At 39.6% G+C, this 11,463-nt stretch overlaps 1 protein-coding gene across 2 annotated transcripts in view; it reads right to left on the reverse strand.

The window, feature by feature from the left end:
* elp4 (elongator acetyltransferase complex subunit 4) overlaps nucleotides 1–11,387 on the reverse strand; it is a 58,208-nt gene extending 46,821 nt beyond the window's left edge. For both annotated transcript variants that reach the window (XM_017303791.1, XM_017303790.1), the window contains exons 1-5: nucleotides 11,206–11,387; nucleotides 10,570–10,605; nucleotides 4,156–4,277; nucleotides 2,599–2,733; nucleotides 1,101–1,237 (exon numbers count right to left, since the gene is read on the reverse strand). In XM_017303791.1, coding sequence (XP_017159280.1) covers nucleotides 1,101–1,237; nucleotides 2,599–2,733; nucleotides 4,156–4,277; nucleotides 10,570–10,605; nucleotides 11,206–11,383 — 608 coding nt within the window. In that variant the 5' untranslated portion in view covers nucleotides 11,384–11,387. The remainder of the gene's footprint in view (nucleotides 1–1,100; nucleotides 1,238–2,598; nucleotides 2,734–4,155; nucleotides 4,278–10,569; nucleotides 10,606–11,205) is intronic.
* Nucleotides 11,388–11,463: the final 76 nt, after the last annotated feature.

An 11,463-nucleotide genomic window follows, 5' to 3' on the forward strand; every position in this document is an offset into this window, starting at 1 on the left:
TCTACAGCCTCCTCCAGCATCCACTGCACTCCAGATTGCTGTATTTACCCAGCTCAAACGAGTGCGCCTTCGTGTGCCCGTGTGTGTTCAGCAGCACTCTCTGGGTAAAGAGCCTGTGCGACCTCTGAACCCTAAGTACACTCAACGTAGGAGAAATCAAACAGACGCTGAGCAAACAAGACCCTTATTTGAATAGACATATGCAACCTTTTTCCAAGAGGCTGAATGAACCGGGCCAGTGGCAAACAACGCAAAACAGGAGGCGACGCAGGCGGATATTTAGCCGATTTGTATTAGTTGCAAAAATAGTGATTATAGTGTTGTTCTTAATTGTAATTATTGCTTATTCATAAATGGAGCATTTTTGAATAAGTGTTTTATTTGAACTCAATAAAAAACTGCAATTGTTTAAATAAATTGAATAGAAGAAAATAATTTAATGATGCATGATCATGTAAATTATTAAAACGTGAATTCCTACTTTGAATCAACAAAGTGAATGTTATTACGGTAGAACAGAAAGATTTTTCTTTCTGAAGTCAAAGAAAAATCATTTTATTGGAGCTGAAAAAATTGTTTGATTAGTTTGATGATTTCCAGAATAATGATTAGTGGCATCTACATCACAAATTTAACTGATGCATTTCACTTCAGGCAAAACAAATACCAATTTATTCAAGCATCTATAATTTTAGCATCTATTCAATACCCATGTCTCAGACACAATTCAAATGGATTTTAGCTTTTGTTCAATTTTGAAACATTTCCCCATCATAACGTGAACAAGGAACCTGAACTAATTCAACTAGAATAAAACAATCTCATCTAATGAAGCCCAGTCTTCTCAGCCTGGTCATGTTGTTTACTAGGATTATTTACACAAGATGTGCTCTTTAAGTTCTGCAGCTCTGTCTCGCTGCATTATTGGTTCACCTGTTCCTCCACGAACATTGCCATGTTTACTCACATGCGTTCTGCGGAGGAAGTCGTATTTGTACAGCCCTGTTATGTGGATGATGTCGTGTTTATGCGCCTGTGTTCGTCGGGTCGTGTCTCATTGGTTTTGCCTGCATTTTGAGGACGACGTCTTGCTGTTCTACCTGTGTGCTGCTGATGACGGGGTGATGTGATCCGGAAGGTAGAAGCGGTGGCACTTGGCCGCTTGGCGAATCTCTGCCTCCATCGTCTTTGAGACATCATAGTAGTGTCCGAATCGAGAGGAAGATGCCAAAGCACTCTGTGATATACAAGGATAAGAATTGTAATTTTTTCTAACATTACTGTTTGCTCAAATTCTTTTAAACAGCCTGCATGACTTTAATATTTAAAACTAACAATACATACAGCATAACAACCTTATTTGTATTTCTAAAAATGCAATACTATGGCAATGCAATTGCATTGTTTATGGGTCATTCCTCAACTTTTCTACAGCGAAGAAGTTAAATAAGCACTATGACCAGCCTCTTAATCATTTCTTCACATAAATGTCCACTTCTGGCTGTGAAAGCGAACATGTCAGGGAAGCAGGGAAGGCGGATGTTTTCCTGCAGCTGAAAGAGAGAGTTTTAGCTCTTCTTTCTCGGTAAAACCATAGACTCCATTGTGAGAGGGGCCCTTAATCTACTCCTAATCTGGATTAGGGCCCCCGGTGTGTCCCTCTCCCGTCAGAACGCGGGGGTCAGAAGGGGCAGTGGGGGGGTCAGGGGCTCATCTTCTCTTTGTGAACCAGGCAACCCGCTTAGCGTTCCATCCCCGCCCTGACGGCCTCACCTTTGATCTGATGTCTTCATCAAGAGAGCGACACAGTGGGCCGTGCCAGGAGAGGTGTGTGTAAGGGGAAAGTAAGCGTTGACTCTCGGGGTGAATTTGGGATGCAAATCCTCTGGCGGGGCTTACTAGCGGTTTGTAAAGACGATTTTACAGGGGATGGGGGAGAGGTGAGGAAAGGACACAGATATAAAGAAGTTTCCAGGGAGAGAGAAAGAGGGAGAGGATCCCTAGGGACACACTGTGTTCTGCTAATCCACATAGCGATATGGATTATAGACCAACGGGGGTGGACTGCAGAGAAGAAGAAGAAGAAGAAGGGGAGGGTCTCCTCTCCTTAAAGCGGAAGAAAGAGTGTAGAGCTGCCGACCCTAGCAGGGGGAAAGGCAGGGATTTGGGGGAAGACGGAGGCGCAGGTCTGGGTCGTAGGGTTGAGCGAGCAGACATGTCAATGCGCTGCCTGCATAGTACTCTTGTTTCCCAGGCTAAGCAGGGGTGCCAACGTGTGTGTGTATGTGTGTGTGTATGTGAGCTGGGAGAACAGTGAAAAGCCTACCTATTGCCAGCTAAGTGTGAGTAATCTGCTGCAGCTCTGAAAAGAGAGGCCGAGGCCTCATTCACTCCACAAAGGAGTTTAGAGGTAGATGGATTTAGTGGTCGAGACCATTGTCAAAGGACTAAAAGCAGCGATTCCAGTACCGTGCATTCTCATCCTATCATTAAGAGAGACATATGTTGAACTTTCACCAAATAAAGATTTAAAAATTGCCTCTGATCGACTGTATAGGGAAAAACAGTTGCATTAAAGAGGACCCGCTGATCGATCACCTGAACTTTAGGCAGGTTCTGATAGCGCCAGGCAATCGTCATGGCATCCAAACTGTCCTGGGGTTCACCAGTCGGTCTGGGCTGATCCACGGGTTTAGGAACAGCAACATCATCCAAGATAGGGGCTGGAAGCTCCTAAGCAAATCATGTACATGAAAAATGATGTCTAATCAGAATACGATATTGGCAAACATAAAACAGCTTGAAAGTTTAAACTTTTCAAACATCAGACAGACCCAAAAAACAAACTATTTTGACAGTCGCATGAAAAAGACAGCAACTTTTGTTTTGCTATTTAATTTTCTCCATCTCATTTTCTTAATCTTACTATTTTTTTTTAGAATTTTGATGACACAGATGAAAAACAGAGTTATTTTGTGTTAAAAGAAGGGTAAAAATGGCTTTGAAACAATAATGAAACATGAATTATACACTTGTACAATCCTGGATTTATATATTATTTGAGCGCAGAGAAACATTCCAATGGATAGTTCAATAAGAAGAGAACTGGATTAGATTGAATGGTTCAATTCTAATCCTAATCAGATCTACAATCGAGTCAAAGAAAATAAATTCCATTTTTAAGTCATATTTCTAAAAAATGTAGCCTAGATTTCCTCTTCTACTATAAAATGTGTACTGTTGTACTGAAGGACATGACAAATACACACAAAGTGGATCAAATATTTCTAACCCAAAACAAGTTGAATTTGTTGGAAATTATCTATAAATGCACTTCTTTAAAAGAAATACACATTTACTTCTTTAAAGTAAATTAATACATTTGGCTTCTTTAAAGTACTTGGTGTGTATGTTTCTTTTCCCCTAAAACTTTACGTAGACAAAAATCTGTGGATGAGTAAATAATGTTTTTCTTATCTGTATAATAAACAAAATAAAGTTGAAAACATAAAAGCTCTTAAGAAATTTACAGGAAATCTGGTCTTTGAGCAAATGTCACATGAAACTGCCACAGTGCAACTTTACATCCACAGGAGTTGTGGACATGCGTCTTTGTTCATGCTAATGTAATACATAGTGCAAGTTTAACATCTGGAGATTACCATGCCGCAAACACAACAGTGGAAAATACTAAATAATTTTGATATGTCCCCAGCAGGACTACCCCTCTCTTAATAAGTCTTTGATATGCAAAGAGAGGGTGAGCCGATGAACCCTCCCACTATCAATCAGAGGGAGAGAAGCACCCCTCCTCTTTGCTGTTTGGCAGGCAGCTTCTGCAAACTATGGTCCTGTTCATGGATTGATATGCCGGGAAACATTTCAACAATGCCAGAACCATACCACTCTCGACCTCTCAGATACCCCTGTTGACCCTGACACATGTTGGAAAGAGCTGCAGCTCTGAAAGAAAATACTCAAGAAGTAGTCTCTGAGATCTTCACTTGAGTAAACGTTAAACAATGTGGATTTTGCAAGTTGTACTGTTCTAAAAAAAAAAATAAATAAAAAAAGCTAATCTTGTATCTTATAGAAAAAACATTGCAGGGTCAGAAACTTCCTCATTTAAAAAAAGCATGGTGTCTCATCGCCTACCTGTAGGATTTCATCAGGGTTATCTTGAGCTGTTGCCACAAAAAGTTCATGCCGACACACCACTCCCTCTGCCAGAAAGTACTTCAAGATCATGCGGGAGTAGCTGTCAAATCGGTCCTCCTCTGACAGAGAAACAAAGACAAGAACCATCAGATTATCACACGAGAATGACAAAGTCAACAAAGTCAAAGAAAAACATAAATAGCTTAATCGGGTCACGTAGTCTTCCTCTTTATTATTCTGAACATCTCAGCCTAAGTCCAGCAGTTCATGCTCACATCAGCGCTCCTAACTGTAATCGATGTAAGGACACCTTCTACCTGCCTTTTGCAGGCAACACATGACGTAGCAATCGACATGGCACATGGGTGTAGTTTTTACACTGAGGTTTGACTGTCAATGTAAAAATTCACATCTTCACCCCGCATGACAAAATATTATAGTATCCCTGTCCACTTTCACCAATAATGTCCCAAACTGGCTGCGCAGAGATAAGGGCAAGTGGAAGACACCTGCCTTAAGCATTTACCTGGCTCTTCCCGCACAACAGAAAGATACCTTGGTGGTCAGGGCAACTGCCAAGAAGAGAAAGAGTGTGAGGAAGATGGCAGTTGTCATCAAAACAGCTCCTGACACCTGGTTGCTTTGAATCTCTCCATTTTTGGTTGGATTCTAATGGCAGTGGCATCCTTTTCACCTCTGTACTATGAGGGTCATTCGCATAAACTCTTCTTGAACTTCCGACAAAGTTATATTTTTAGAAGGCAAATCCCAGAAGAAATCACATGACAGCATGTAAGAAGTCTGTCTGAGCCATTAAAAGGAGAGGTAAAATCCTATAAATGTTAAAAATTACCTACACAAAGGTAGTCTTTGTATAGGCTTTCAACATGACAGCCCCCCTAGCCCCTCGTCAGCATCATCATTATTATAGTCAACAGAGGAGGGCACATAGCTCTACCCAGTATGCCACTGGTGTTTCCTGTCACCATCACTATTTTGTTAAGATTCCATAGGCCTTTCCTCACAATGGCAAACAGTGGGCACACGGACAAAGACAACAGTGACAGCTGAGGCAATGGGCATACAGCTGACAGCTTGGGAATGACATCCTGATGTGTCATCCTCGGACATTTGGAGAATTTCCCCAACCTCCCTCCCACGTTCCCCGAGCCGCGTCCTCACCTACGGACTTCGGATGGCCCAGGAAATTCCACGGCTCTTCAATTTGTTGTCGGCGGGGCTCCCTGTTCTCTTATTGATGGGTTTTTAGGTCAGCAGGCCTTTGTGGCTTTCAGCAGGCCCCACAAAGACTCCCAGATGGGCCCTCTCAAGATGGGGCCTATTGTGGTTGTGTTTCTATGGGAGCCTTACAAATGAAACCTCCAGGAGTCATTAGGCTGTTGAGGCAGGGGGTATTTGGAGGGGGCTGGAGGTGGTGGGGTGTAGGAGCAACAGGGGGTAGGGGGCGGTTGTGTCTTTGAGGTAGATCGGTCACTCTGGACAGTCATAGGATGATTCCCTTCACTTTTTTGCTTCTTTTTTTGCTCTTTTCTGACTAAGGTTGCATAAAAGCAGGATGTCTGTGCTTCATTTGCCTTCAGACAAGGATGTGGGAGTGCAAGTCTCATGAATCATATCTGCTAGAGCTGCAGGGCAAAGAGACAAAAGATCTAGGTCAGATGTTTTCCTCTTATATGTCTTAGGTCCATGAGATATTATCTTTAAGTTACAGTATAAAAAAAGTGAAGGGAATAAAAACCGATTAGAAATACATTTTACAAATTGTTCCCACTATAAACTCTGCTAATGCCGTTTCACTTCAGTAATGTTTATTTTGACAAACTTAACTCTCAACAAAAGTCACCCGGACGGTTCAGTTTAGTACAATATACAACCCATCTCAATACAAATGAGGGATTTCCTAAAGTCGAGGTCAATGATTCAAACTGGACTTTTCAATACTTAATAACAGCAGCTTTCTATGGACTACTCTGCTGTCTTTTTGTTATTTTTTATTGGGTTTTTTTTTTTTTAGATGAACCAATATTTCATACGCTGACTGCAATTCTGAACAGTTCCTTTAGTTACTACACACTCTACCTACGCTCACTGTCACATCCCTGTAACATTATGTTGTTTTCATACTGATTCATCAATCATAGCCTTAAACAAATATTTGACAAGGATTCCCAAGATCAGATGTGATTAGAAATCAACAGCTTACAGAAAACTGAATTTCTATTTTTTTTTTTTATGCATCAAAACATAAAATCACAAAGGCATCAAAAAAGTGCATCAAAAGCTCAAAAATGTAATCTTGATGCACTTTGCAAATTAAGTAAAATATTTGGGAAATATGCTTTGGTGCATATGTGCAGCTAATGCTCCTTCATTTATTGWGGGATTCAAAACTACTGGTTCTACCAAATATTCTGAATTTCTTCCTTTTTATGCATTTTAACCCTTAAGAAAAAAAACAGCAAAATGTCTAAATCAGAATCGGAATATTAGATTAGAAAACAGCTGCCTGGTGAATTTCTAATTAAAACTAACATTTAATTTCTTTTTAAAAAACAATTGCAAATCCTTTTGTTAATGTCCGTACACTGCTAAACAATCTGTAAGCCATCTCTGTGTTGCTCATAGAACTGAAATAAAATAACGCAAAAGAGCTTGAAGTCACTGAATAAGGTGGCATTTAAATCAAAGAAGCATTAATYTAACAAAGGAAYAAAACCATAAATGGTCAACATAATACAGACTAGGCAGCTTTGTTTCTCCACTTGCAGAAACACAAGAGATCCTTAGACAGTGGCCATACTGAAGAGATCCCCCCTCTGGGTGACAAATCAGGACAGACAGCTCAAGACACTTCAAAGGCAGACAATGACCAGTCTGATAATTTTATGTCTGTGTCTCACAAACAGGCCATCACGGCTAAAGGGGCAGACTGCAGCAGACGACACAACACAAACAAACACACACTCCAAACTCCCCRCACTCCGCCCCACTCCACCCAGGAAAAAACACACACACATCGTGCACATATGCCACTCTTTCAGAGACAAACACAAGAGAGTGCTCAACGCACACACACACGCATTTCACCTTTACTGTGTCTCTCATTACCAGATGAAACCAACCGTACATTGATTCACAAAATGGAAGGGAAGAACGCATTAGTGTGTAATCACTGACTCCTGCATCGATTGGGGGGATGAATTAAAGGGCAAAGCAATATCATCAGTTGGTATAGGCCTTGGCTACACACAAATTACAGCTTCAAGGGGAAACATGACTACCTTAACCTCACTGTCCACCAGTGCATATAGCCTAGCCTACAATGAATGATAATAATAATAATAACACAGTGGAAGACATTTAAGCCCCTAGAAAACCCACTTGCGATTTATGTTATTCTGAAAACTTCTATAAAACATCTGCAGAGGAGCATATTAATGAACAAGCAACCAAAAAGTGTGAACACCTGGGAATCTAACGGGAGACCTTCAGCTTATTAGTCCATTTGTCAGTCTGCTTGAGAGTAACACACTTACCGCAGAGCCTGTGGATGATTCCTAAATCGTTGCCAATTTAGGTTGCAGGAATTGAGCCAATGTGTTGCTGAGGTTTTAAAGACTTTTATGAAAATGAATATGTATCAAAGTATCATCACAGAGAAAGCTATAAGGGGCTACAAAAAGGAGAGCAGAAAGCAATTCAAACAATATGAAAAAGTAATTGCCCCCTAGGCCTTATAACAGGTTGTGCCACTCTTGGATCAACATCTGCCATCAAGCATTTGCAATAACTGCTGAAAAAATTGTTTGTCCCCTGTTTTCTGCTATTGTCGATGACAACGGAGGGTTTTGGGCCTGAACATTCTGTTTAAGAGGATACAACAGCATCTTCATGAGATTTTTGGATAAATCATTCCAAAACCTATTATCTTTTTTTGAGCCGCAAAGAGGTGGACTTGCTGATGTGCTTCTGATCACTGGTATRAAAAATGACTTAAGGGGCCAAAGTTTAAGATCACAAACTTGTTGTCAAACACTCTTCTTCACAATATTAAGAATTTATGGTTTTGTTGATTACGTAAAGCCATGCAAGTCCAGAAGYAGCAAAGCATGCTCTAACCACGACACTGCCATTACCATCATGCTTTTCAGTAAGTCTCATGTTCTTTTTCTAAAAACCGTGTTACGTTTTGTGCCAAATGTAATGGAACACAYGACTTCTGAAATGTTCTACTTTTGTAGCATCAGTGTGCAGAATATTTTCCCAAAGATTTTGGGGATCATCAAGATGGTTTTGATTGCAAATGTTACAGAAGTCTTTATTTAATTTTTTGGCCCTAATGATCTTTATTTKATGATGAAGTGACAGGAAACYGGGTCGTGAAAGAGGGAGAAGGCAAGTGGCAAAGGTCATCAGACCAGAACTTGAACCTGTGTCGGTTGCATCAAGGACTGAGGCCGCTGTACAAGAGTCACTCAAAGAAATCTTTAAGTTATGAAATTCTCTAATTGGATACCATTTTTGCTCGGTCACAGTTTCACCACTGTTCTGTTTTTCCTTACCATATTTTCCATACTATAAGGCACATAGAATAGACRCTTCAGTTTGGGTTGCCAGTTTGTTCCGTACTCTATTATTACACATCCACATTGTAAAGAAGTGGTCCTAAAGTGCTTTATATAGTAGGCTGCCCCAGTCATTGTTTCACTCACGGTGTTGGTGTTGCGATATTGTTCCCAACTGCTTTCTGGGTAACACAGACCAACCGACACGCTGCTGCCGCAGTCTCTATCTCTCTTCCCCCGCCTCTGCGCCCCCCCTGGCTTTAAATGTATTATCAAACTGACAACTATCCCAGCACCGCACACTTCTTCTTCTACGGGGGAAAATGAAGTCGGCGGCTGCTTACCGTAGTTGCTAGAAGTGTTGTGGCTCAATATTGGTCCATATATAAGGCGCACCAGATTATAAGGTGCACTGTCGGCTTTTAAGGAAATCGAAGGTTTTTAGGTGCACCTTATAGTGCGGAAAATACGGTACTTTTTGTTTAATACCGCTCACTGTGGTTTAATGGAGTCTGAAAGTCTTAAAAATTACCTTGTGACCCTGTTCAAACGAACACATTTCAATGCTTTTACTATCCATTCTTGGGTTTCTTATCAAGAATGGTTAAGAAATCCATTCTTATACATTTGCTGAATTATAAAATTAATTTAATTTTTTCTTATGATTTCGAATTTCTATTAAACTCCATGTGTTTTCATCCTCAAWTYAGCAAATTGTTCRTGTACTAATGTGCATATCCTCTGTCTGTGATAGACTGCTTATTGTTTTTACTATAAGGATCTATCACACCTTAGTCATAAAACTCTTTTCAAACAACCAAGTGTAACACAAAGGGCCAGGATGAAACGTGAACCAACAACATAATGTCTACTTAATGTATGTCCAGCTCCAGTCTTTGCGTCTCAGTGTCATTACGGTTTTAAAAWGTGTCTGCACCAACACACCTGACTCAAATGGTCTAACCCTTCCTCAACATGTTAAAATTTTGCAGAGGTTCTGCTAGTGAACCATCATTTGATTGAAAACAGAAGAACAACAAAAACATGCAAGATATTGTCACTTGAGAACTGGTTTACTTGAGTAATGTGTAAGCAGTGAAATGGCATTATTTGCAATGATAATAAATTCATTCAACTARTTCCAAAGTTTAGAATAGTCCAAGGTCCAGACATAATTTCACTTGATATTAATATTAAAATGTGTGTTAATACCTGCAAACTGGAGAGTTGACATTAAAAATGTCAGTCTGTAGATACAAAAGTCTTACTAYTTACACTACAGTGAGATTAAGTTCTACAAAACATCCATTCAGTGGACGTCAAAACAAATGCAAGCAGTACTTTATATGTTTCCCTGGTTAAAAAAATTAAAATCATGTATATTTTACTTTTATGTCCTTCACAATGTCGGTCTATCATATAAAATTAATTAAGATACACATTAAGGCATACATGTCATTTTTAACATTTCAGGTACGGAAAGAGATCCTAAATGTTCATACGGTTGTACGGTAAAGGATATTTCTATTTATACTCTGTTCCTTCTTTGGTGTGAGTAGCCTATTTCACTTCCAGCTAAAAAAAATCTATATAAATTATTGCAAATACTTAACAGTCCAAAGACAAACACATTTATAGCTCATGTTTATTTGAAGTGCTAAGTGAAGGTTTTATCTTTTTAAAATGCCTTGAATAAAGCTAAAAATGTTTTTAAAAAATCTACAACAGGCTAAGAAATACACATTGTTTCCAGGAATAAGAAACATAATGTGTAGACTGTAGACAATACATTGTCTGCTTGAAAAATGTAAAGAGAAAGACTCACCAATGAGAAGCACTGTACCAACTGCTAATCCACCACCTGTAGGGAAGGAAAAATATAAMATTATTAATATCTTTCTTTCTATATGCAGACATAATCAGAAAAATCACATTTCAATTCKGACTTGTACGAATATTATTGTCGCCAAAAAAAWATATATCTAAACAAAAGTGAGGGACTGGATGCGGTCTTGATTAAGTTATTCAACAGTATAACATCTGACATTTGTGGTTTTATGTACTTTTATTGCTGTTGTTGTTTTCATTGTTACGTCCTTTTTATTGTTGTACTGCAGTTTTTGCCCCTGCTTCCATGATAAATTTTTCCTATGGGAGACTAATAAATTATCTATCTATAAAAACCTCCATAAGAAGGGTTTTAAAAAATATTGCATGACACTAGTTTGGAGAGAGAAATACCTCAATGAAACCTTTTTTATTATTATTTAACAAAAAAAAAGCTCTGCAAGAGATAGGGATAATGCAATACGAACACTTTTGGTTCCGACAAAGATCCATATTAATGCTTTTAACTCGTGATGTGTTGAAAATGTGAAGGTATGTTTGCAGTTGAGTGTATTCACTCTACCCAACATTGCATTATAACGACTTTTAGCCTATGCAGCAGCGGGACACTGACCGAGCAGGTAGTCCAGCGACGTGACACCAGTCGAAACTAAGAGCTGTCCGTTTTGGACCGAAGGTCTCGTCCCGGGTATGGAGATCAATTTACTTCTTGTTTTCTTCTGAAAGCTCGTACAATTAACCTGAAAACGGTCACCAGAGGTTTTACCCACACTGTTCACGGGAGCTGCCATATTGCTACTGGTGACGTCAATGTTGTGGAGCATGTTATCCAATCAAAGAAAAGTCTGGGGCAGGTCGACCAATCACAATC

The sequence above is a fragment of the Poecilia reticulata genome, linkage group LG3 (genome assembly GCF_000633615.1).
Source record: "Poecilia reticulata strain Guanapo linkage group LG3, Guppy_female_1.0+MT, whole genome shotgun sequence".
In the NCBI taxonomy this organism is placed as follows: Eukaryota; Metazoa; Chordata; class Actinopteri; order Cyprinodontiformes; family Poeciliidae; genus Poecilia; species Poecilia reticulata.